Genomic DNA, 27,185 nt, shown 5'->3' on the forward strand with positions numbered 1-27,185 from the left:
AATCTAATCTGGAAACTTTCCAGTTTTTGCACCAAAAAAAAAAAAAAAAAAAAAAAAGGAAAAAGAAAGAAAAGCACACACCCCGGTATCTTAAAATAGAGAGCAGGGAGGAGAGAGGAGCGCAGGGATCCTCCCAGCCGGGCGCAGGGTAACAATGGTGCTCGGCGGGGAGCAGCGGGCGCCCTGATTGACAGCCGGAGCGTCCTAAAAAGGCCGCGGGGAGATGCTTATCGGCACGGTTATATAGCGGGGCAGCGGCGCTGCGAGCCGAGGGAGCGCCGCCGAACCGAGCCGAGCCCAGCATAGCCCAGCATAGTCCAGCATAGCCCAGCATAGCCCAGCGCTGCGGAGCGCGGACCGAGCGCGGGGGCAGCGACCGCAGGAGGAGCTCGGGCGGCTCCGCGCCCCATCCATGAGCGGCCGCCCGCCGCCCTGGCAGCCCCGCGCAGCCCCGCGGCCCCGGGGCCGGCCATGCACTGCCCGCCGCAGCCCCGGCTCGCCAAGGCAGGCAGGAGGCGCTACAAGACTTTCATGATCGACGAAATCCTCTCCAAGGAGACGTGCGATTACTTCGAGAAACTTTCTCTCTATTCCGTCTGTCCGTCCCTCCTGGTCCGGCCCAAGCCGCTGCACTCCTGCGCGGGTAAGGAGGGCTGAGGAGGGTTGGGGCGGGGATCGCTGAGCATCGCTGGGACCAAACTGTGCCCCCCGGGGCCGATCCCATCGGGAGAGCGGCTCCCGCTGAGGGGGGGATGCGGAGGGAGCGTCCCGACCTCGCTGTGCGGCGGCTGATTTTAGTACATGGCAGTGAGCAGGATGGGGTCTCGACCGCAGGTGTTTCACAAATGGATCGGTCTGACGTGAGCTCTGAAAGATCCACGTGCGCAGTGAAAATGTCGTCCCTGTCACTCGTTCCAATTTTAAACAAAAAGAGCCCCTTTTCTGGCAAAGCAGGTAGTTTCTGCAGTTATATTCTTCCCCTAGTGCCACCCTTGTGGCACCCAATGGAGCAGATGGTGAAGCTGGGACTTAGCAATACATGACTAAAAAATCCGTAACTATTCAAGAACATTCTTTAAAAGCTTAATTTTTGGTAACGTATCAGGGCCAAAGTTTTGTTTTTCCTTGTGCTGAAAAAATGCACTTTGCGTTTGCGTGTTTAAAAATTCAAGTCCTACTTTGGCTCTTTTATTTCCTTCCTCCTTCAGTGCTCGGTTGAATTTCAATAAGAGGGATCTCTCCAGGTCCCAGCACTTAATGTGCCAATATAAAACTTACTGTTGGGTTACACAGGGTTTGATCAGCGGAGTAATCCCCTGGTCTTTCTCCAACCTCAATATTTATTTTGCAAATGTAATTAACTGAAGATCCCAAATTGATTGGGAGGTCTGAAGTTACATGAGTAGTGTCATCTTCGTTCCAAATTTATTTCTTCCTATTGAGTTGCAGCGGCACGCATTGCCTCCCCGAACCGAGCGCGCCATGCTGCCCTGTGAGGAGACCTGGTTGTTAATCAGGATGTTGTTAACGAGGGGGGTTTTGAGCGCTGATCCCTTGCTGCTGCATGGACAGCAAAGTCCTGTGCTTGGCCAAAATAGGCACAGAGGGCTCAGATGGGGGGTAAGCCCAGTTCTGCCTTTGCTGGGGTCAATGGCACGGCTGCACAGTTCTGCAGGGAGGAGATCCCTGTCTCCTCCTTCCACCTCTGGTGTATGGAAAGCCTTAAAGAAGAAAGCAGCCCTTAGCACCCAGAAGGAACATGAGTATTCACCCAGAATCATGCCTGACCAGGTCAGGACCAAAAAGGCTGCACTGTGAATGTGCCCTTCAGCCAAAGAGATCATTGGGGTTTGCAGTGGGTGGGTGCTCCCAGCAGCTGTTCTAACGCACCCCTCTGGGGGGGGGGAGGGATAAACTTTATGATTATGTGTTTCTGTGGTATAGCAAATACCAGCAAGTAATATTTATTCATTAAATGATCATTAATAATTCTCAGATGATTCAGCTGTGGGTTCTGAGCTCTGCAGTTAAAGCCGTGCTTCGCTTTGTGCCTGGGACTGTTAATGAATTTGCCCTCAAGTTTGTGTTTTCGGCCCCAGCTCTGGGCTGCCCCATAGCAGTGATGTCAGCTGCTCAGCAGCTTGGCCTCGTGGAGCTGCAGGAATTGGGAATTGCAGGGCAGAGATTTGGTGGTGGGATTAAAACCTTGCAAGGAATGGCTGCAAAAGGCCGTGCTTCCAAACTGTGAGCCTCCCAAGGAGGGTAGGTGCTACTGAACAGCAAGTGGTAGCGAATGGGATTTCTGATATTGTCTTAGAAATGGAGCAGAGCACAGAAACAACTACATCTGATAAATACCCACCAGAAATCTGTTTGAAAAACTAAACTGCAAAGCGACCGAAGCCTGAAGAAGCGCAGCACGATGGCACTGAACTTCTGCCCGTGCTTCCTTTATTGAGGTGAGCAGGAAAGCAGTGAGCACAGATTTTCACTGCGGCCTGAAATAATTTCAGTAAAGTTTTGCAGCGCTTTCTTGAGCTGAAGAATGAATTGCTCTTTCATCCTGGGTGAAGTTGGAGCCCTCTGATGTGCTTTATAATTTCCTCGAAGCTGAAAGATAGAAGACGTTCAGCACGCGCGTTTAATGACATCTCCTGTTAGGGGAAGAGAGCTGAACAAAATTGCTGAGCAGATGGAAAATACTTCCAGTTTTGGCTGTGATGGAAGTTGAGATATTTACGTGTGTGTAGATTTTAGTTGGAAGGAGATTCAGGGTTGATGGAAGGCTCGCTGCTCCCGTTGGGAAGGTTCCCATTGCGAGGAGCTCAAAGCGAGCCCCCAGCAGACCCAGAGTCTGGAAAGAAAAACGTGATTTCCCCTGTAAGGGATCAGCACTTAGCTTGAATTTGGTGTAACTGTGGTATTTTCTGGGCCACAGAAATAGAAAAGCTGTACTTACACCAAATCTTACAAACTACACGGCCAGGTTCGCAGCCATCAGGGCTGATAAATAGGTGATTAGGTATTCTGAGGGGAAGTATTTTCAGGTGGTGGTTAACATCTCTTTCACTGATGAATTGGACAGTGAAAACATCGTTCTCTTTTATGATATTTAATTACTTATTGGTTTTTCACAGAATAAACAGGGCAGGTAATGGCCGCAGGCTCCATGCATGCCACACTGGGCTTCTTGTCCTGAATTCTGGAGGCTGAGAAACTCCAACTCCGACTTCCATAGGAATCACTTTTTAAATCATCTTTTTTTTTTATTAATGTAAATCATTTTTTGGCTTCGAGTGCCTAAAACATTTCTCAGGAGGCTCTGTACCCGTTCTGCTTTGTTCCCCCTATTTTTAAGTCGCGGCTCAGTGTGAGGTTCCAAATCCAGCTGCCACATTTGTGGCTGCTGATGTGATAAAGAATCCAAGGGCTCTGTCAGTGTGTGGTGTTGGAAGATCCAACTGGAAAAGTGCCGTATCTGAAAACATAACTCAAATCCATTGAAAAATAGAAGGGTGTCCATGGTGGATGGGGGGAGCTGCCGCTGTCCCAGGCGATTCGGGGCATCATCTGTTAATGGTGAGCAGTGCTGGTTCAGAACATCCTTTGTAAACCATCCACGTGAGTTGAGGTGTTGGATTTGGAAAGAATCACGCTGTCCTTTTCAAGGGGGCTTGCTTCAAAACTGCAGGTTGTTTGAGCAAAGCTGGCAGCGCCGATTATTGGCTGTATATTATTGCTGCAGTCTGTTGTATGTGATTTGTTGTATATTTTTTGTTGTTAATTATTAATTGTATATTATTAGCTGTGTGCGCTCTGTGAGGGGCTCAGAAAGAAACTCAAATTTGCAGGTATCTCAGTGTGTCGCTTCATTTAAATGATTATTTGGGGTATTTTTTGTGTGGGGGGGGGAAAAAGTGGGGAAAGTAAGACTTTGTTTTCTGTTTGTACGCTCAGGGTTTTAATGGATGTAACACAGAACTGCTCTAAACTCGAAATTTTATTTTCCAGTTCTTCTGTTTTTTAATATCTATATATTTTTAAATGTTGGGGTAAAAGTGGGAACTGCTGATCCCGAAGATTTTTGAGCTGTCATTATATGGACATATTTGAGTTCTTTCAGTGCTTTGGACTAAATGAAGTGGCACAGTGAACACGGTGGGAAATCATTGTTGGAGCAGCAAAGTGCGAGCTTTGGCATTCCTGATTTCTGATCAGCCTTGGCAACCTGGTGAGGAATTCATAGTGGGAAAGTAGATTTACCGCATCCTAAAACAGCTCAGTTTCTGTACAAGTGACCTCACAACACTGAGAAATTCTGTTCAGCATGGCCTTGATATGGCCGAGGGTTGGATTTGCTCTGAGACATTGCGTAGGGCTGGGGTGGAAGCCGCTTCTCTTGGTGAAATACTTTGCTGACCCTTTTTTTCTTCAGATTGAACGGATATTGTTACGGAGCTCCTGGGGGAGAGCTGGGAAAGGAGAAGTGAGCGGTGCAGAATGTGTCCCAGTGTGGGGAAAAATGAGATGCCAACCACTCTGAGTGCATTGCATGAAACGTAGCAGCTGGATTCATCATTTACAGCAATGCAGAGCAGTGGTGAACCTCATGCCAGGCCAGCTCACACCTGAGCAAAGCCAAACTTTGGATTGCCGCATCCCATCTGGATCCCAACCATTGGAATAGGTTCTGTATTGTGCTGTGTGCCCTGCGTGCTGACCTGAACATCCTGTTTCTGTGCCTGTGATGGCAGGAGCTGGGCTGTGAGGGAGATCCATGTCCCCATAGGCTTTGCTGTGGGGATGCACACGGTGCTGTGCCGACCCAAAGCACGGAGCTGCCAGCATCTGTGTGCATCCAGTGCTGCTGCAGTGCTGGTGGTGTGGGAGTTATTTCTGGGTTTTATGGGGGGAGGGAAAAAAAAGAAAAAAGGAAAAAGGAAAAAGGAAAAAGGAAAAAGAAAAAAATCCTCTGCATTATTGGTTTCAGTTTACAAAGATCAGTGTAATTCTGTAGTTTAATAGCAAAATGAAAAAGAAAATACTGAGAAGTATCAAGTGTTGCTTCGGTAGCTGCCTCTAATCCGGGATTAGGTGAGCTGATGAGTGCTCTCAATAATTCCAAGTAATTCACAGACAGCACTGCAGCATCCAAATCCTAGTAGACTCTGCCCACCGCCGTGTCTCAGCGCGCTGCAAACCCAGCAGAGCTCAGACGTTGCTGTCTGTGCGTGCAGGAGTGCCTCACTGCTCCCCAGAGGCCCGAAGTCAGTGCTGGTAACCTCAGCACTAAGTGTCCTCCTCAGTCCTATGGGGAATTGTCCTCCAGCCGGGAGCAGCCGACGGTGCAGGCATGGGGGAGAGGATTGGGCTGTAGTGGCCGTAACCTGGGCACAGCACTTTGTTTTAACGAGCCCAGCATTCTGCAGGATGTCCAAAATGGGTTTGTTTTATTTCTTTATTTATTTAAAATGTGTTTTGACAACTTTAGCAAAAAAATACAGCTCAGAAATAAAAAAATAAAAAATAAATAATAATAATAATAATTTAAAAAAAAGCAGCATATGAGCTGCCTAATAATATCCGTGTGTTTGGAGATGAGTCTGTCAATCCTCTCGGTCGGATTTTATCCAACATTAGAGGTGGCATTTCAGAAGCAAAGCCGGATCAGAGCCGGGATCTGAAAGCAGATCTCTCTCAGATCGAGCACGGCAATCTGGCCCTGACACTGAGATATTTAAGAATCTGCCATCAGAGCTGAATGCGGCCGTCTGCCTCTCAGTGCTGTTAATCACGGATAAAAGGAATCAACCACAGGCAAACCGACATGGAACAAAAGAGCAAATCGCAGCGCGGTGGCTGCAGGAAAGCCGGCAGAAAGGCAGCAGTGCTGCGGCTGTGGTTGAGCACAAATCAGCACTGCGGAGGAGCTCTGATGGCATTAATGAATGTGGGACTTCTCTGGGAAAACCAATCCCTGCACTTTGTTTTCTGAAGCCTCACAGTCACACTGGGAGCAGTTCAGGTCCATCCTTGTGCTGTTCTGGGTTAAGCTCTGCTCTTCTTTCTGAGCTCTGACTGCAGCCCTGCCCAGCACAGGGCTGCGGCTCCAGCATTGCCATGGTTTATTATTCCTGCAACTCTGCTTCAAATTGCTGGAGTTAAATGTGGGAAATTAAGACTCAGACTGTGGGATAAAAGTCCCACCAGCACTGCTGCTTTCGGTACCCAATGGGCATGAGAAAAGGTGGAATCTGGGGAAATTGTGGATAAAACAGGTGAGGTTGTATTGAGCCATCTCACCGTGTGCTGGGCAGCAGGGCAGGAGCTCAGGAGCCTTTTTTCCCTTCTGTTCACCTGGGCTGATAATTGCATTAAGGCAGAAGAAGGGATGTGGACAGAAGTAACCGTAAGTTGCTTTTTTTCAGGTCAAAGTTAAACAAAATGTTGTAGAATTTATTTTGGCAAGTTAAAAAATGGGGAGGGGGTGAAACAGATTGGAGACAGGAAAAAAATATTGAAAGCATTCTTTCTGAAGGCTGACGTGAAACTTTCTAATGCCTTCCTTTTTTTTTTTTAATACGAGATGTTTGGCAAAGCAATGAATTGCTTTCTGTATTGCAAGATTTTCTTTCATTTTCTCTTTTTTTTTTTAAACTTCTGGTGAGAGGAAGGGAGGACTGAACATTTTCAGCCTGCTCTGTGTAAGCACTGCAGCAGCTGGACTGCAGCAGGCTGAACGCATAAGCATGAGGTTCATTTGCTTGGATATAACCATTCCTCAGGGAGCTCAGGAGCAGGGCTGTGGTCTCAGGTGTATTTGTGCAGGTGAAGAGCACATCCCTAGGAGAGCAGGGTCAGAAGAGCAAGCTGATGGGAGCTGATAGGCACCTTTGCTCAGCACTGTGAGATACAGAGCGAGGGCTCCTGCAGTTGAGCACAGCAATGTCCACCCACACTGATTCATAGAGGACCACGTCCCGTTTGCATTGCTCTCATGTTGTGCTGTGTTCTGTTGTGCTGTGTCGTGTTGTGTTGTGAAGAGCTCCCATGCAATATTGCACCTGATTGCTTCCAGCACCCTTCACATGGGTGAGATAAATGTGAGGGTTTGAGCAATGAATTGTGAGGTCAGTGCAAATATTACCATCCAGGGGATATCTGGAAATGCTTTTCTCTGCCCTGGTTATCTGTTATTGCTCCTTTTCTAGCACACTGGGAGAATCCAGCAGAGAAGCCTCTAGCTCTTGCTGAGTGATGTGTAATTCCCAAAGCCATTTTCTAGTGATGTCTGTGAAAATATATATAGGTTTGGTGTTAGGAGCTGGCTAACACAGTAAACACTCAGTATTTTCCATCTTCCTTCGACATAACTTCATGTTTTGAGTGATTCCTGGCTTCTTTTCTCTCATTTCTCTTGGCCACAGGGCAGTTCAGAAGAGCACTGCGTTACCACTTGTAGATATTTCACACAGGTTTTCAGATCAGGGCTGGGACCCACTTAAGTAACTAAAAGGGTGGGGAGAAGGGTGGGTTCTCCCAAAATATCCCCTCCAATCTCCCCAACGTGGACTGGTGTTCAAACCTCCTCCAGCTGCAGTTGTCACGGCCGCGGCATTGATGCGCGTCGCTCCGTAAGCGGGGATGGCTTTTTCTGAAGGAAGGACAAACAGCTTCCCAGGACTTTTTGTAAAGCAGAACTGAAATCCCCATTAAAAAAATGCTATGATAGGAAATTTGCAAACGCGTATGCTAATTTGTTCTGTGAAATTCAAGCAGCAGCCTCACCGTGACCTTCAGGTTTGGATTTGCGCGTTCAGGTCTCGCTTTATAAGTTCTGAAACTTGCTGTTCGTGTGGTTGCTTGGCTGATTTCTGCAGGAAAGATTGGAATTAGGAGTGTGTGTGTGCCCTGTAACTCCTATAACCCTGCCTCTTATTCTGTGCATTTTTTTAAATGCAACTCATCTTTAAGCATTTGCTCCCCATTTGCCTTTGGATATTTTTCCTAACCATCTCAAAAGCTACATGATAGTTATTGGTTAATTCTTGCTGATTGCCTTTTTTTTTTAACTGGGATTTCACCCGTGGAAGTTGGATTTTGGCTGAATGAGGCTTTCATAGTCGCTTCTAGAACAAGAGCAGGGCTCTGTCACTTAGAGAGCACAGGTGCCTGCACACCTACATGGCAAACCAGCGCGCTGTTGTGTAAGCACCCAAAGGTCAAAGCCTTAATAAAAACATCTCCTCTTTTACAAGGCAGAAATGCATGCGGTGTGTTCGTGGTTACCCAAACAGGGTGTTCTGTGACAGATTAATCTGAAGCCAAATGAGCAGTGGTGGTGCTTTCTTGTGGGAAGCTCTTGCACACAGAGCTCATCACCAGCACATCATTGCGTTGCGCGTGCATAGGAAGGCCTGGTGCTCTGACTTGCTTTTATTCCTGTGGCTGAAAGAGGAGAAATATGAAAAATTCTCCCAAAATAGAAAGTGAGTAATGTTGATGCAACACAATGGTGAGAAGTCTGAAGCAAATGTTTTCTTTTTGTTGCTTTTTTGGCTACGAAATGTTTGCATGAGTTGGTGCATATATTTGGTTTCACCCTCCTGTCTGTTTTGCTCAAAACCTTTTCTTGACAGCTATGCCAACAGTTCATTTTGTTCCTTTGGTGACTAATTAGTGGGGGAGCTGATGTTGGAGGGTTTCTGTAACAGCAGAGGACAATGCTGGGCAGTTTGGACCAGCCCTTCCATGTGCTTCCCATAAGCAGATTGTTTCTAGTTTGCTCGATGGCACTGAGATCCTCCTCTGAGGGACAGGAAAGCTTGCCAGAAGTTGGTCGGGTTGGTTTAACCTCGTTGCAATAAATTACAGAGCAATCATAAATGATGAGAAGGAGTTTGATGAAGTGGGTGAGGAACAATTGATGGGTTATTTTAGTTGAAATGACTTCGAGCCCAATCCAACTCCCACTGATGTCAATTAAATCGTCGTTGGATCAGGGCCCAAGTGAGTCAAATTCAATTATGCCTGAACTGTAAACATTTAAAAGCACATTATAACAAAGTAGTTTAACGCTTACATTTCGTGAATGGTTTTGTTTTAATGCAACCCCACAGCGATCACTCTTTATTTGTACAGCTCTGAAGAAACCCTTTTCTTTGACTGCTATGAGAGAAGTCACTGCAGTTGGTTCTGCAAATATATTTCTGCCCTTTGGAGACTTATGTGAGAAGAGACAACAAAGATGATAGAAAAGAAATAGTAAAGATTGTGGGGCTTTTTATTCCTAATTGAGTTTGGAGAGCTTCTTTGTGCACGTATCAGCTCTTAAGCTGCTGAAATGCGTGCACGATCCAATCTCCAAACTGAAATTGTTATGGAGATTCATCTCTGTCTCAGCAAAACGAAGCAAAGCATCCAAAATCTTATTTTAAAAGTGAATATAAATAAAAAGACAGATTTATAAATACATTCAAGTTGAACAACATACGGTGTTGTTTGCAGGAAATGAGAGAGATACTTTAATTTGTGGCTCACAAGCCTGTGCTAAGAGAATTACTGTATTTCTTACGAATTTGGGATTGATCCTTTAGGACTGACCCTTCTCATTCTGTCCTCGTATTTCCCCTCAGCTCCCTTCCAGCCCAACGAGGCCTTTCCCCCATTAGGGCAGCTCAGTGGCAGCTAAGTGCCATCTCTGGAGGTTTCTCATGAGCTTTGGACGTTGCAAACTGTGTGTCCAGCAGGGAATAGCTGCTAGGTGGGGTCATTGCTGGCTGTCTCAGGGAACTAAATCTGTCCCCACAGCAAATGATCTCCCACTCAGCGCCAGGCGCTGAAAGGGCTTTGCAGGAGTTGGAGTTGGTCTGTTCTGTTTTCTGCCTTCGTTGCACAGCTGTGTTTAAAATGAAAGACAGAGCCTGATCCTTGTTTAAATAAGGAGCGTTGCTCTGGCTCTGTGAAAGTCTTTGGTGGATGGAAACGCTGGGTGCAACGAAAGGACAGAAAATGGGACGTGGGTGTGGGATGGCTCCACCATTATCCATCGCCCAGGTAAGCATGGGCCTGCAATGGACCCGATGCCCAGCAAAGATCATGGGAGACCTCAGTGTGTCCGGGTGGGATCAGCAGGGTGGGATTTCCCACCCTCCTGCACAGTGCAGCCCCATGGCTTTTCCTGGTGTGGGGCAGGGAAGTGCAGCCACGAGCCAGAGCTTCTGCGTGTCCTTCTGCCTCCCCCCAAGCCTTCTCCAGCCTTTCCCTTCCCAGAAACACATCTGAAGACACGAGCGGATGATGCCAAGGGAACGGATCCTGCTTTGTTCAGGATCACCTGAATCTTATCTCAGTGCTTGGGTGGGGTTTTGTAGCAAAACTTTTTCCACTGCAGCAAGTGATAGAAATGAAAGAGATGCGTGTGGTTGCATGCATGGCCAGCACAGGCTGCATGAATGCCTCCAGATCTGGTTAGCTGCCTACGTGGGCTTTGTTTTCACTTTGGCAAATCTTATTTAACAAATTAAATAACTTTTTTTGTGTGTGTGCTGTTGCAGTTTTCATGTTTTCACCTTTTTTATATCCTCTTCTGTCTTCCAGGCTTTTCTGTTAATAGCGAGATCAATTAATTGCTCCCATTTACACTTTCCAAAGAGCTCACAGCCATGAAACAGACCAATTCAATAGTGTTAGTATGAGAAAAAAATGGAATAGAACTGCCATTAATGCAGGGATTTTATGGCACGTGCTTCATTTAAGGAAAAAATAGTGCCTGTTTTCTTTCCCACAAGTAAATGAAGATGCAGCTACGAAAGCAGTGCAGAACACTTGAGAGCTGCAGTCAAATCCCTGTGGCTTTGTGGTGTTTGGGGGAGAAGGCAACGATTCTCGTTCTGACTTTGTCACTGCCTGGTGATCCGTGCCTTATTTTCTCCCTTTTTAACATCAGCACGATGAGACATGTCACAACTTGTAATAATGCACTAAAATCAGTTGACAGCAATTTGGAAACTGAGCATTACCTGATGTATTCACAGATATCAGCTGCTCAGGACAGCTTAGGCACGATGCATTTGACTCATATTAACTCAGCTGTGATCTTAACCTCATCTTCCGCAGAAAAGAAAAGGAAAAAGTGATGCTTTTATCTGCTGATTGCATTACTCTGCCTCTGAGGATGTACCTGCAAAATAGAAACGATGCTCCACTGTATGAAATTACAGGACACCAAAAGCACTGCCATTCATCACAGTGCATTGACAGAGACTTTGGTTGAAGAAAAACATTTCCTGGAGAGGAATTATCTTGAGAAAACTCTGATATTTCTTAACAAGCAGAGCTGCTGCCGAGTTTCTGAGTAGCTCTGCAATGTTTGCTGACGATTTAGCAGGATGTAACTCAATTGCTCTGAAACCAGTCGTCCCCACTTGGTATCCTCTGAATAATTCCTACCAATAGGGAAACTAATGGAATAGCTGCTGCTGCCTGTTGCTGCTTAGTTAATTAATTGGAAATAAAAAACACCAAAAACATCCAGAGGAAACTGTGCCCAGCACCTGGCCTTAAGGTGGCTTAAAATGTATTCCTTTAATTCTTTTAGTCCCAAAATGTTTGTTTTCCCCAAAGCCAGCAATGAGTCTTTTCCCTCCTGTAGTTGCTGCCAGCATTGGAAACGATTGCCTGGCTGTTGACAAAACTTAAGTGTGTGAAAAGTGATTACTTTGGTTAAACTGGAGAGAAAATTCAACGCTTCATGAGGTTCCCTCCTTCGTTCAGATGTCTCACTTTTTACAGTGATCAGTAAACACTGAGGCTTACACATTTCAAACTAATGTCCAAACGTTGCCTTTCTCATTGCCTCCCGATTTCCCCACTGTCCCCACATGTTATTTACTGCTTGAAGTCAGGAGAAGGTTTGGGCGTGTAGGAAAAGAAAAGGAATTGCATCAGACTGCAAATGTGTGACCGTTTTCTGCTGAGCATTCATTTATCTGGCAGCTCGGGACACGTCTGTGAGCAGGGACACCTGAATGGAGCTGGGTTTTGCAAAGCCGTGGGGCAGCCAAGGATTTTGCTGCATGGCTTGGCTACCTTCCCCCAGCCCCATCCCATGCTCACCATTGGTGGCTGAATACCTATCTTTCCCGTTAGTTACATGGAAACAGTGGCTTGTTACACACTTGCAAAGTGTTGTAAAATCTTTTGCTAAGAAATGCAGGGGAAGTCCAAAGTAATGTATAGCCAGTGGGGATTGCAACATTGACTTGCGTGCACTTAACTGTGCTCTTCGTGAGGATTAACTAAGCATGCACAGAAAGTCTCTATTACTTTCCCTTTCAGAGAGAAGTCTACAGGATGGAAGAGGTTTCCATACAAATCATATTTAGACGTTAAGTCAAAGCTGCTTGTATTACTTTGTAGGGATTTCAGTCATTCATTAGCAAGTTGTATCTATCCTTTCACCTTCTCTTACACACTTTTTTCCATTCTGTCCATGTCATGCAGTGTTTTCAGGTATACTCTTTCATTCTATTCCTTTTTTCTCTCCTCAAACTCATTCTTTCTGGCTCCCCTCTGCACAAACCTCATCTGATGTTTGAGTTCAGGTCGAACTTTTGAACCCATGACGTCAGGTTGGTTTGGAATTAGGCAAAACCAGTTTGCCCATCCCTTGTTGTAAAAGGGTTAATCCTCTAAACTATTGAGAGGCAAGGGCAGGGAATTATGAAAGGAGCCCCTGTTTTATAAGCATTTGTATTGCCAGTGCTTGAATACCTATAATAAGTAGGTTGCTTCTGTGATTAATGACTGCGTTTTACATGCTGACGACGGATGATATGCCTTATTGTAAAAGCCATTATTTTTTATTTGGTCTCTTTACCAAAGCAGTGCTGGAAATGAGATGTTAACGTGTTGGTGGGAGTATGTTTTCTTCTCAACAACTCAGTGGGAAGTGACCCCCGCGGAGTTAAAAATAAACGATAAGATGTGCTTTTCCTTCCTCCTCCCTGTGATGCGTGGAAGAGGCACGAGGCGGATGTGCAAGCAGAGCATGGTTTTAATGCAGGACTTTTTATTTTCAGCAGAGATTTTTTTGCTTCCTGAAGGCTGGAATGGGGTAGGGATGCATTGTCAGACTGAGGCTTTATGAATTTAGAAGGGTCTTAAAGTCAGTCTCGCTTTGTTTTACTGACTCATAGCTTAGTGAGAACACTGACAATGTAAAGTCTCTTATGCTGTGTGCAGAAAGAGCATGGGAATAATAAATCTGTGGTGTTTCACCCCAGCAGTGCCGCATAAGGGAATCTGGCAATGCTGGTGTTTGAGAACCACCAGAGATATTCCCCTCAGACCTCTTTCCTTTGTCTGTCTCTGTATTGGCAGCCAGAGCTTTGCTTGAATATCTTTCCTGATATTCTTAGAAGTCTTAGATCTTTAAAAAGTAAAAAATACGAATTTGATTTTAAAAAATGGTGCTTTGTATACGTCTGTTATTGGAGGAGTTCCCATGGAAACACTGCAGCTTGCACAACAACAGGATACACGCATTGCTTCACTATTAACATATATATTAATGGCACATTAAGGAGTTTCGTAATCGTATGACACAAAAGAGTGCTCATGCAATCTATTAATGGGAAATAGGTTTAGCTAGGTGTGAGATAATAACACCTCTGCCTCCCCTTTGTGGCTTCCGTTTGAGTGCTTTCCAGACCATACAACAGCTTTGTGTGGTAGATGTTATCATCCTCATTTTGCATGTGGGGAAAAAAACAGAAGTCCGGTGAGAGCTGGGGATCTGCTGGAGATGGAGCATCAAAGCTGTGCCAGGGCTGGGAATGCTATGCCAGAGTCCTCTTCCCCTTCATCTGTATCTCAGTGATCAAACTTTGATTCTTCTGGTTCTGGATGAGTCAAGTGAGATTAAGTAGAGACGGTGGGAATGAGACAATCTCCCATTATCCCGGAGCTGATGCTAACACTGGCGCGGATCGTACGCCCACATGTGTGGAGGGAAGAAAGCACTGCATTGTCTTTGTGTATTGACTTCTCTGATTGGTATTTAAATGAGGTTATCACAGGCTGTGGAACACGGCAGTGCTGCATTCCATAGGAAAATCAGAGGTAAACAGATGTGCTGATGAAAACCAGAGATGGGCGATAACTGGAGCTTGGACTCAAATCCCTCCAAGCTGAGGGTGAGGGAGGGTCTCCTATGCACATCTCTGGTCTGGGGGTGTGTCTGTAGTTCTGGATTGGAGGTGTCTGAAATGGATGTCCTGAGCTTTCTGTCTGTAATAGCATTAAAGCTAGCAGAATCGGAGCACCGGTAGAAACCTAATTTGAACTCCTATGATTAATTCGGGCCAATCTCCACCCTAAGTCTAATCTATATCTGTCTGGAGATATAAAACAGTGTCTCCTTGGCTGACTTCCTATCAGAACAGAAAAAAACCCAGCACAATGGTGTCTGGCATGAGTGAGGGAGCGTGTTCTCTGGAGACCAGAACTTTTGGGAGCTCACCAACTGGAATTTCTGGCTCATCCATCTAACAGTGCTGTGCATAGGCTGCCTGGTACATGAGAGGAGACCTTGTCATCACTTTTCTGACATGTAAACGGTTGCATGCAGCCCAAGTGCTTTGCAACTCCAAGGCCAACATTTTTCTCATGGAACTACTTACTCTGGGTGCGTCCATTTTGAGGCTGCCCATCCTCGAGACATTTTGTTGCTTGCTTTTTTGAGATGAGATGAATGGAAATAGGAGGTAAACCTGTTCGTGCTTCAGCTAGAAAGAAAACAAACAAAAACTGAAGTGAATGGGCTGAGTCTTAACAACTCTACCTCAATCTAGTATTGCATTGGGAGCTATTCCTATGTCTGAGCTGTGGGTCTGGTGCAGACTTATTGTTTAGCCCCTGTTTCCCCTCTCCAGACCAACTCCATGGCTGCCTCTCTGGCTCTTCCCATGCTTTTATCCACAGGCTGTACTTCAAGGTGAAAATACATGTGTAATGCTGCAGCCTGACATTGTCTTTCCATGATGTCTGTAGCAGTGAATGCAGTTTTCCTTGTCCTCACTGACTCCTGGACCACAGAGCAGGCTGATTAAGTCCAGATGTTGAATTGAGTATAGTATCAGGCTGCCTGGAGACCAGGGATAACCACTGAGAATGTCCAGAGTCCATCTTGGACTGTCCCAGCTGCAGGCAGAGGTGGTGAATAAGCCATACATCTGAAGGTTCTTGCAGTGACTTCAGTATAATGTAGACAGTCCTACAGAAGTTGAGGGAGCTGCTTTGGGGGCTGGAAGTGCAGCCATACTTTTCCCCCATCCAAAAAGTGAAAGCTGAGCTCTCCTTGATTCATTCTATCTGGGTAAGGTTCTGTCCATGGGGCAACCTGGGTATGCTGCTGTTTGAACTGGAGGGAATAAAGTAAGCAATGCCACGCAGCAAAGCTGTGGCAAAGCCTTTGTCAGCTTCTTCAACCCAAAAAATCACATTTGGATGAAATCCTTTTTCCGAGGTGTTGGAATAATACTGGGTGGACATTATGTTCAGCTTTATTCCATCAGTGTTTCTCCTTTCAACTAGCCACCAGCGTGGGGTGAAATTGCTGAAGTGGCAGACACAAAGGATAGACAGGTTGAATGCAGCTTGCTCATGTATCTTTCCAGTCTATCTAAACTGCATTGTTAGTGCAGCTGTTCAGCCAAATCGTCCACAGGGTTTATTTTTGTGTGTAGAGGAAACAGAGATGAGCTTTCTCTCCGTGAGGGCAGATGGAAGATCAAAGAATCATACACACAGCTCCAGTGAGACCAGCCTCTCTGCTAAATGTGTCCTGATGGGAGCAAGATTATTAATAGTGACCCTTGAGATAAGCCAAGATTCTAAGAGGCAAAGGCTCTGCCACAGCATGACAGGTGCCTTTCAGGTTAGCACTGGTACTTGCTGAAGTCCTCGTTTCACTTTGGTGTGGAGGAATAGAGGAAGGAGTCTGCTTTTGAAAGGCTGATCTACTGTTCTCCTGAAGAAGGGTAATGCATCTTCCAAAAGATCAAGCGTGCAAAATGTAAGCAGTTTGGTGTTTAGAAGCCATTAAACTCTCTCCCTTCCCACGTGTCACTCACCAGAATGTTTTCAAGGCTCGGAGCAGGAAGAGGTGGTAATGTTTATGGCAAGGTTTCTGCTGGAGCTCGCACAAGGGTGGGCTTGAGAAATCTGAAGAGTGCTTTTGTGTGCAGGGCTAGTCTGCTGTCCAAGGCTAGTGTTTGCTTATGGATGTTGTGATAATAATTAACAGAGCAGGAAGTAAAGGACTGAATGATTTATGCACGCACGGCATTATGCATTTAAACTTGGACAGAAACTGAAATCCTGAGAGGAGGCAGATTTATTTATCAAACGTGTAAGAACCTAAGAATGGTCATAACGTGTCAGACCAAAATCTTTCCAGACTAATATCTTGGACAGCATCCAGCAAGAGATACTTGGGGATAAGGAGCAGAACATGGCTTACCCTTCCATTAAACTGCCCTCTCACTCTGATTATGTTTCTAGACTTAAGTCCAACTGTTGTCTTTGACCGGTGACACCATCTGTACCGAGTTTGGGATTTGGCCTCCTGCAGTTCTCCCCAATGTCCTGAGCTGTCTGGTCATCTGGCTGCCATCATTAAAGACGAATACATTGCAGCTCCAATTCGGACACCCAGAGAGCTGGGTCACCTTGGTGCAGTGCTTCTCCTCCATCCCTGAGACCAGAGACTGCCTGTAAATCCATTTCTCCTTGCTATTTGATTCTGTAATCTTTTGGCTACGTTGCTTTCTAAATTCAGGTCCAGTGAGTGATGAGCTCTGGAGTTCAGTCTTATCATCCGTAATGGAGGAAACACTTGGCTGAAGTGTTTGACATGACTTAGTTCAAAAGCAAGAGCTTCAAATTGATATTGGCTTAATGGAGCCAAAGTGTCCCTCGATGCAGATATGGTAAATGAGCTGGTGGCTTGTATCCCAGTAACTCTCCTGCATCATCTGAGCTCTGTGGTTTATAGAGATGCGCTTATGTTTATTTCCCTGGAACTAATGTGGCCTGGTCTTAAAACTCCCTCAGAGTCCCAACAGAAAGGGTCTGGAACGGAGATTCCCATCCAGACCTACCCATTGCTTGGAGCAGTTTCCAGTTATGATGGCCTTGGGCCCATCCATTTTAAAAGGAGTGGGAAGATTGGTCTGCTTGTGTTCAGAGCAACCTCTTTCCTGCACGGTAGGACTTCAAGGGTCATCTGCTAAAGATGTGGAATCGCACACACTTTCCTGTAGCCTCAGACAAAGAGTGGGACCTCTCTGAGCCATGCCTGGTTTCCTGAAGAGGTGAATATGAGTCAAGGAGAATTCATTCCAAAAGGCAGGCTGCCCTGAGAGTGCGTGAGGCAGGATAATTCAAAATAGAAAAGTGGTGCTTGTTCTTCTGATTCATCCTCCACCAATTATGCCAGAGCAATTTTACATTTGCTACAGAGGATTTCTTGAGCACAGGCCAAAGAGATTCTTTAAATGTTTCACTTGAAAAATAATAATAATAATAATAATTCTCTTTTACTTACAAATTTTCCTCTTCAGTGTGGATCTGACGGGGTCCTGGTCCTTACAGCAGGCAGTGGGATGAGTCCTCACTCAGGGAAGCTCTTGGGCTCATCATGTCCTTATGAGCAATTATTTTCTGTGTGCAAGGTGCCGTAAAGTTGTACAGAAGCACAATACAAATATCAAATGTCGTTATTAAGTAAAGATTAATTCTCTTTCTGGTTAGTTTTTTTTTTTTTTAATTTTTTTTTGTGAAGGCCTCCGGCATGCATACCTCAGACACACTCAAACTTATTAACTACTGTTATTATGTAAAAGTTATACTGAAACATTATGTTGATGAATTGCTAATGGAGACAGGTATGAAACGGAAACCTGGATCTCACAGCTCCAACTGCTCAGATAATTTCCCTTGTGGTTTTGGAACTAAAGGACTGAATTCAACCACAGACCCAAGTGCCCACAGCTGGGGAAGCACAGCTGCAGATTTGTCCACCTCTGCTCTCTGCTGGGTACCTCCATAGCGAGAGGTGCCTTGGGGAAAAGCCCTTTCCAGCTACAGCATGTTTTATTTAGTATTACAATGGGTGACGTTCACAGACATCAGGGTTTTTGTTTGCAACACACTTAGATGAAAACACAACCCCTCAAAAATGTGGTTGAACAGGGAAGTGACTTTAGCTAATGTGTCAGGGAAGGCAAAATAAAATGCCTGAGTGAGCTTTCATCTTGTCTTAGCTCATCACTGAAGGTTTCGGTTCTTACAGAATCGTTCCTTAACTTGAGAACCCTATAAAGGATCATTTTTGCTTCACTAGAATTAGCTGCACTAATTTTTGCTTGTTTTCCTCCTGTGGACTCATGCAGGTGAAGTTCTGGCTCCATGGAGTCTGATGGCTGCTTTGCCATGGATATCAGTTGGTCTGCATTTCTCTTTGAGGGAGGGAAGCCATTGGCTGCCCAGCCTTCCTGCTGTGTAGCTGAGTTGCATTTACCTTTGGCAAGACTTGTGGTCCTGGTCAGGTTAATAAGGTTTATTGAATGGGACTGGAAATAGAATATAGGGTGAGCTGTGCCTGCAGCCTCTGATTCTTTCCTCCAGGGAACTTTGCTGAACACTCTTTTGGAACACCACCAGTCTTTGTGCTCCAGTGCTGCACTTAGCTTTCCCTGCAGCCTCTATGACACCATTCCCATGGAAATGTTGGCTCTATGCACAAAGCTGAGCTTTGGAGCTGTTTTTGGAAGTTTTCAGAATGTCCCAGAAGTGCCCTTCAGGAGAGCATACAAGTGGGGGTAGCATCTCTGGAAGACCATCTGTGGCAATGTTTTAAAGGCCACACCACACAAAAACACCAACTCAGGTCTGGGAATCTGTCAAGCTGTTGATGCCGTATGCTCAGTTTAATTAGCCCACCTCTTTTCAGGCCATAATTAGCTCAGGTGCAGTCTCATCATGGCTCTGCTTCCCATTCTAGAAACAGCCAAGGGATCTGTGCACAGCACCAAACTGCATGGCATGAACACCACCCAGGTCACCTCTGAACTTCAGATTTGAGCATCCGTCAATGATGGCACACCAGTGAGGAGGTGTTTTTCTCTTCTTCACTTCTCTTTTCATTTCTCTTTACTTCCCAGGGGCTTGCATGGAGCTTGGTGAACCACAGCGTTGATCTCAGGAAGAACCTGATGCATTCTGCTTTCTTGCATTTAATATTCACAATGCAGAGCTTAAGGAGAATGTTAAAAGTAGAACAGTGAGCGTGTAACGATTGAACTTATTCTACTACTCTGCCTCTTTTGCCTCCATTGCTTTGATCAGGGCTTGCTTCTTCCTTTCAATGGGCTGCCCAGCCCTCCAGCAAAAGGGAACTTTCTGAACAAACCCGATTCCTCCTTGGTAGCCTTTTGTTTTGACACTCAGAAGAAGGCAGATTTATAGACTTTCCTAAGTCGTAAGTTCATTTTCTTTTTATTTACCTTTCACTGCAGCCCATTCGGAGTGAGATTTCATTCTGCCTCCGAGCAGGGCTGACCTGCCAAGAGGAGCTGATCCATAAATCTTCCCTTCCTTTTTCTTTCTTTCCAAAACAGAATTAGCTGAGTTTGCCTGGGAGGAAAACTGTTCTGCCATTGCCGGCAGTCAAACAGTGCAATTAATTAGTGCTTTCCCTTTTCTCTTCCCTCTAGTCTCTGTCTGATGGGGTTGAAAGTAAGCCAGGGAGGAGGGGGAAGGGACAAAAGAAGGGAAAATGTTTTGTTTGAAGTATTTATATTTAATTAAAGCGTTTGCTATGTGATACAGCTCAGTAGTGGTGTCCCTTTTGCATCATGTCTAGTGGCCACAAGTTTAATCAAAGCATCCCAGCAGAGGAGCTGGAACTTAGGACTTTCTTGTACAAAACCACGTTTTAAGAGGTCGTCCTCTTTATGACCTCCTGAATCCTAAAACTGTGGCAGCTTCACCGTTGTGCTGCCTTCTCGTATCTCAGCTGGGAACATCAGAACGCTTGCTGTGCTGCTTGGGTAGAGAACAAATTCCTCATTTCGTGGTTCATGTGGGCTGCTGTTTGGGTTTCAAGTACAAAAGAATAGTGGGTCAGAAGTGGAAAAGGTGTTTGTAAAATGATAATGGAAAGTGTGCATTCAGCTGAAACTGTTCTGCAGGGCAGGTCTGAAAAGGAAGATGCTCCATCTCTGCTCCTTCCCATTGTGGAAGACAGAGCATGTCACGACAGTGCTGAGCAGATGAGAGCTGCTTGCCAGCATTTAATTTGCTGAAGATTAGGAAATTATTACAACACTGTGGCAGTCCAGAAATACCATTGAACTCTGGGGGATGTGAAATGGAGATCTAGCCTCAGATTTTGTTGTGTTTGGAAGCCCAAGCTTTATCAGAGTAAGAACTGTAAGGATTGTTTAAGCCATATTAATAGTGCACCTTGACCCAATGGACTGGCTCAGCATCAGCCACCTTTGAACTCTGGAATAACTTATATCCAGAACAAGACTGAACTTGCTCATTTTCTTTGTGATCAGAAGCAATGCAGAGATGAGCTATTCCTGCTTTTTGTCCTCATTGCAGGGAGAGGAGGCTGCTAAAACATTGCCCCTTTCTGACCTCCAGCTTTCTCCACAGAAAGCCTTGAACCCCAGGTTTTTCTCCTAGTGCTGTCCTTGCTCTGTCCTACCCATCCTGTGCCCTTATCACGCCAAGGACAGCAAGCTGAGAAGCCTTCTACATGGCCAGACTGCACTTCAGCTGATGCTTCCATTATTTACAATCATTTCTAAATGCACTCTCATGACTGTTGGGGTCGAGCCATAAGCAAACGCTTCTCTTATGATCATATGTGATAAATAGACAGAAAGCTCTTGGTGTCAGAAGCCTCACCAATCTATTTACCACTTGGAGCTCGCAGCAGCTTAGCAGTAGCAAACCATCACTTGTCCAGAAGTAGAAGAGCAGTTTCAGAAGTGCTGTAAGTAAATAAGAGTTCTGACGTGGGCACCAAAAATAAGCATGCACTGAGCTTTTCTGAGCATTTGGCCAGGTCGCAGTTGCTGACTGCTGAGCAGTTAGGAAAAAGTATCCCCTCTTTCAGGTGCTCAACACTTGAACAACCCCAGGTCATCTGCTTCTCTCATAGCTAGCACTGCTTTGCCCTGCAAAAATAACCAAGGTTGGAACCAGCACCACCTGACCCCTAAGGGACACAAGAAGGTTAAGTCCAGTCCTTTGTGGCACGTAAACTGGAACAGTAGCTGAGGTTGACCCTTTTAGGTCACTTTAGCTGAAAAATGGGAGGAAGTCTGTAGCTGGCTTGTGTTGATGGGTGCAGAAATACCATTGAAGGCAGATCTGGTACTGCGAGGCACGGGAGGCTTTCTCAACCCTGATTTATGCTCTTAGAGCTGACGTTGCGGTGGTAAATCAAGGCAGAATGTTTGCCAAGCTGCTTGGTGATAGTGGAACTGCACAGGCATTGGTTGAATGAAACCCACAGAATGAAAATGCAGATACACTTTCCATAAGCAGTTGTTGGCTTAGCAATTCTGGTCTCATCTCTTGGGTATTTTCTGGATGGTTTAAGTGAAATGGTGAAATAATTTAAATTTAATGGAAGTGGAAATATTTTTTTTTTCTTATTTTTTTTTTTTCGGTGTTGCAAAGATGTGGAGGAGAAAAGCAAGGCTCAAACTGTTCCTACTTTGCTGGTGTAATGGCAAAGTTTTCCAAGCTTGCTTTGCAAGTGGCTGGATTTTGGATGTGAGTGAAGCAGATGCGAGAAGTGCCAGCCAACAAGACACATGGCTCTGATCCACCCCTGCATGGCATTTTACCTGGGACCTGAGTTGTGATCCCACAACTGTTCATGCTGGGGAATATGGAGCAGCAGCAGGCCAGGCTGGCAACACCTTTCTCCTGCTGGTGAAGAGTTACTTGCTAAAATAGACTCATTGAAGCCTATAGATTATTATGTTCATTAGTGGTGATTCATGCTAAGAGTTTCATAATCAGGCCTGCTGGTGTAATATGTTCCTTTCCACAGTACCATTTATCTTAAAGATCTCGGAATACTTCATGTACATTAAGCTTTAATCCATGTTTTACCACCAGCGAGGGCAGGTAAGGAGGATTGTTTCCATTTTGCAAATGAGGAAAACTGAGGTACAGAGTGAGAAAGTGGGCTTGTCCAAGATTCTGGAGGTTGTTTGCAGAACTGTGTGCAATGGCCATCTTTGAATGAGTGTACATTTCCCATGCGTGGCCCCAGAGACCTAAAAGGGATCTTTGCTTTCCTGGGGCTGAGCAGAAACCTGTCTATAGTTGTAAGGTTTGAAGGGAATCAGAAACTCCTGCAGCATCTGGGGATGTTTAAATTTGCCATCCCCAGCCGAAGTGTTGGGGCAGAAGTTCTAGTTTGCTTTTAGGGCTGGTTTCAGCCAGTTGGTATAAGTTGTAGAATTAAGAGGTAGTGAAGAAACACAATTTGGAAGAGAAATCTCTCTACAGCTCCCATTTTCCATCCATATTTCCACTGAAGTAACCTTTGTCTGCTTTCTTCCCTGCCAGGGTCCCCTTCTCTGAGGGCATATCCTCTCATCTCCGTTATCACCAGGCAGCCCTCTGTGGTCCCTCACCTCGTTCCAGCTGCCACCAGCTCCCATGTGCTGCCAGCCCAGACCTCAGCGGCTGCGAGCTCAGAGACGCCAGCCAGCGAGACCCATGGCAGCAGCGAGTCAGAGGCAGAGCAGCCCACACCTCGGTTAAAAAAGCCACGCCGGAGTCGGACCATCTTCACAGAGCTCCAGCTGATGGGCTTGGAGAAGAAATTCCAGAAGCAGAAGTATTTGTCTACACCCGACAGGTAGGAGTGCGCTGGGCTGGGGAGGGAGATCCAAGCAGCCCATCACAGGTCGGGCTCTCCGCTTTCTACCACCAACTGCAGTCCTTTTGCTGTGCAGAATGCACTTGTCTTCATCTGGTTTACTGCTTTATCTGAGCAGTCCATTCAGATGCTCGTTGTTCCCTTTTCTACATTCTGGGATTAACGCTGGCAGCCACTGACCTGAAAGACAGATCACACCTTGTGCACATCTGTAGCTCCCTTCGGTCCATCCTCAACCTGGGGACAGCCAGACATGGCTGAAACTATCTGCAGGCTATAAATATTGCTTAGAAAGGAGCAGGAAAATACTGTTTCCTAAACTAGGAGAAGGACAGGGAGCAAAAGGGTTGAAGCAAGCCTGCTCAGCTGTCCCCATACTGAGTGCTCCCTGGCTGCAGAGTGCTGCTTTCTAACTCCACGGCGATGCCTCTGCTGTTGGCCGAGGACATGGGCAGATGACCTGATTAAATTTCAAGGCTAACTTCTCTTGAGATCAAAGATGACACGAATAGGCTGTATCAATGGAAATGTCACATGGCGATAGATGTGCCTGCTAGCAGGCATCCAGGCTCAGAGATGTACAAGAAGCTGAGCAAAGGCTCTTTCTTCTTTTCTGTTCTTGCTCCAGACCCTTGGGAAAAGATGCAGCCTGGTTTCCTGCTGAGATGCTGAGGTGGATGGCTCTGTCTCTGTGGCAGCTGGGAAGTTGGCTGTAGCTTCAGCTTGCTGCTGAACTAGCTCTCATCTGGCAAACATGGCTAGCAATTCAGTGAGCAGTTAGTGGCCTGTCCATCAGGGAGAGAGCCTGGGATGCATATGTGTGAAGGCTGCCTTGCTCCATCTTGAATTCTGAGGGTATTTGCTTGGTAGCAAATAGACAAACTAAAATAAGGAGAGGTTTTGTTTGTTTTAAATGCTTTGAATGCTACTCTGCAAATTTAAATTACAGGAAAAAGCCTTGTCCTATTCCTATTCAGTTTGTAAACCTAGGGAGGGTTTGAAAGGTTCACCAGACCTTAAACTCCACGGGTGGCAGAATCCCAATATTAAATCGGTTTTGAAGTCAGCACACTCCACTTGTACTGCCTGTCACCAAAGGATCACAGCTAGACCGAATCTCACGAGCAAGTCTGAATGTCTCACACAGCTTTAGATCCTAGTGCTCCTTTAGTGACTCCTCCCAGCGTCACATAAGCAGATTGTTGACACCATTGATGAAGCACTCAGGGCTGGTAAATTAATTTAACAGTATGACTGTTCCTTGGCTTTGTCTGTGTTAGAGCCTGGTGAGCGATTCCTGTCCCTGCACCACTTCCCCTGTTTGTTTCCTTGGGTTTCCAGGCAATGCTGACTACAGTAATGTGTGTGGCAAGAGATGGCAACTGGCTGCAGGTAATCAGAGTGTGATAACATGCATTATGGCAAGCTAGCCAAGCAGTGTTTCTCTCTCTGAACTCATGGCTGGAAACGTGATCGTGAAGCAATGAATTGTGATCTGTGTTCAGTTCTGCAGCTTTTGGCCTAGACACAAGATTGTGCTGGTTAGAGGGCAAACGGAGCACCTGGTTTGTTAGTAGTAAAGGAGAGCAGTGCGATGTGATAATGCCTCTGCCACATTCTCAGACAAACTGGTAATATTTTTAAGTCAATGGGATATCACACAGACATTGTATAGAAGCGTAGGCAGCAGGGAATCTCAAGTGGGGAAAAGCATGAAGCCAGGAGTGTGTATGGGAGCACAGAGCTGGTGTGGGGTGCGTAGGTGTTTGTAAATACACGAGTGAGCCTGACCGCCCGAGGAGCCCAGCTGAAACAGAAATGCTATTATGAACAACTTGGCCTTGACAAGTGTGCTTTCTCCCGTGCAGAAATAGGGAAATATCTGTCAGAAAGCTCATACAGTCCAGAACACCTCGGAATGTGGCTCTGGGTTTGGGCTGTCCCACCTGTGGGGTTTGCGTGACTCTGTGGGGCACTTGCCTGGCGTTGCTGAGGATTTCCAACTCTGCCTGTTGTGCAACTCCATTACAACACTGCCAGATGCATGGTACCATCACCTGTGGGGAAGGATAAAGAGCCAGCCTGAGCTGCATTTGCTTCATATCCTGAGTTTTAATATAGAAATAATGAATGGTTTCAGATGAACTTGCACAGGTTGGAGAAATGCGGAGGATGAATCAGGATTATGGGCTGTCTGCCACACATACCCTTAAGCTAAACACGCAAATAATAAATTCGTTTATAAGCTTAAATTGCCTATAATAGCACAATGCATAAGAAATTAATAGATTTAGATGTACTACTGCTCTTTGAGAAATGAAAAAGTATCATTATCCTCATTATGTAGGTAGTGAAGATGAAATATGATACAAAAAGCAACGCTTTCACAGGCAGACTGATGCCAGGTGTCTTGCTTCTTGCGTGGTTGCTTCAGACACCATGGGCCTATTTTTCAGGAATGCTGTGTAGCAGCAGCTCCCTGCCTCATGCACAAACGTGGAGCATCAGCAGTCAGCATACAGCTGTCCTCTGTTTGAAAAAGAGCAGGCAAGCCTTCAAAACTTTTAGAGCTGGCCATTTGTCCACCAACACGTTGACCATTCTTTCTTCTTCCATAACAGCGACTATCTTTACACCCTGGGAGAAGCAAAGCAATCCTTTCTGGCAGTCCTGCTGCTGTGTGGTTGGCTGCCCTTGGCATCTGGGTGCTTCTCATCCTCTGGCAGCTCCTTGCAGTGTCTGTCTTCTCTTCCAGGCTCGACTTGGCGCAGTCGCTGGGGCTGACCCAGCTCCAGGTGAAGACGTGGTACCAGAACCGCAGGATGAAGTGGAAGAAGATGGTAAGGGGTTTGGTACCATTTCTCTCAGTCCTTACAAACTGCTTTTGAAAGAATGGATTCCGAAGCTGAGTGTAGCGTCAGTGATTTCTGTCTATTTATACTAAATCTTGTCTTCTTCTTGCCGAATTTGCCTACAATTTTCTTAGAAATGTGCTTTTTTTACCTTTAAAAAGCTCATGTTGGAGCATAAGTGGTAGGCTGGAGGTACAACAAGCAGTAGGAAGAATGTGGAGCTGAGGGATGAAAGAACTTAGAACAGAGGGAAGAACCAAACTATGTACCTCTGCATTTTTGGCATAATAATATTAAATGCTAATTTAGAAGCCAAAGTGGAATTGGCAAGAGAACAGACGGTCAGAAGCAATCCTGGCTAAAGTTTGAATGTTCTTACTTGGGCTTTAAATAGATCAAATGCTCATGAAAGGGTCTGAATTGTGCATAAAATCTTTATGTAATGTCGAGGACTGCGTGATCAGATCACTTTTGGGGCTGCTGCAGAAACTGGCTCAGATGGCTCCATCTAAATTCTGAGTGTCCTTGCTGGTATTTTTTGCATTTAGTTTTAGATATATGAGAAAATGATTGAACTCACTCTGTGAATGCAGGGAAATTCTCTGAAGCTGAATGGTGACCGCAGGTCACATCTGAAGTCACATGTCATCCTCTCTCTAAAGGAAGCCTCACAGCAGGGAAGTTCAGGTTGATCTGACTGTTAATCTCTTTGCTCCAGGTGTTGAAAGGTGGGCAGGAAGCTCCAACGAAGCCCAAAGGCCGTCCAAAGAAAAACTCCATTCCCACCTCAGAGGAAATTGAAGCAGAAGAGAAAATGAACAGCCAGGCTCAGAGTCAGGAGGCGGAGGGATCTCAGGCGCCCGAGGAGCCTAAAGTGACAGAGGAGAAGCCAGAAGTCTCTTTGGAGACAGAAGAGTCTCCAGAACATATACCAGAGCCCTCCTCAGAGGAGGCTACGCCATTAAGTTAAAGGGAAAAAGAGAAGGGAAAGGGAAAAAAAAGAAAAAGCAAAGAGAGAAACCAAAACCAAATATATATGTGTGTGTATATATATATATATTTAAATATGTATGTAATTGTTGGTGTGTACATATATATATAAATATATATATATATATGTAGACCTTGTGTATAAGTTGAAAGATTGGTCACTTTGTGCCTTTGGGAATCAGCCATCATGGGCCACGGTGGAACAAAGGCATCCAGTGTGAGCAGTGGCACGTGTTTGCCTTCCCACAGAGAACGATGGAGGCCTGGGTGTATTTCCAGAGAAAACCATGTCCAGAAACCCCAGACAGCTCCTGGCAAATAAAGAAGAAGGCCAGGGCTCCTTTCCTGCAGAGGGAGGC

At 45.6% G+C, this 27,185-nt stretch overlaps 1 protein-coding gene across 1 annotated transcript; it reads left to right on the forward strand.

Moving 5' to 3' along the window:
• The first annotated feature begins 471 nt into the window (after positions 1-471).
• Positions 472-26,875, forward strand: BARX2 (BARX homeobox 2). Its single transcript, XM_042882511.1, has 4 exons — positions 472-643; positions 22,669-22,963; positions 25,740-25,824; positions 26,555-26,875. The coding sequence occupies exons 1-4, from the start codon at positions 472-474 to the stop codon at positions 26,804-26,806; spliced, it is 804 nt and encodes a 267-aa protein (XP_042738445.1). The 3' UTR covers positions 26,807-26,875.
• The last annotated feature ends 310 nt before the right edge of the window (positions 26,876-27,185 follow it).

Source organism: Lagopus leucura, unplaced genomic scaffold (assembly GCF_019238085.1).
Source record: "Lagopus leucura isolate 7727_CA_CO unplaced genomic scaffold, USGS_WTPT01 Super-Scaffold_100034, whole genome shotgun sequence".
Classification (NCBI taxonomy): Eukaryota; Metazoa; Chordata; class Aves; order Galliformes; family Phasianidae; genus Lagopus; species Lagopus leucura.

What these genes read in the sequence shown, in the direction of transcription:
- BARX2 (XM_042882511.1), top strand. Translation starts at nt 472, where the DNA reads ATGCACTGCCCGCCGCAGCCCCGGCTCGCCAAGGCAGGCAGGAGGCGC. An exon ending in TATTTGTCTACACCCGACAG is followed by an intron (nt 22,964 to 25,739) that starts GTAGGAGTGCGC and finishes CTTCTCTTCCAG; the next exon opens with GCTCGACTTGGCGCAGTCGC. An exon ending in GGATGAAGTGGAAGAAGATG is followed by an intron (nt 25,825 to 26,554) that starts GTAAGGGGTTTG and finishes TCTTTGCTCCAG; the next exon opens with GTGTTGAAAGGTGGGCAGGA.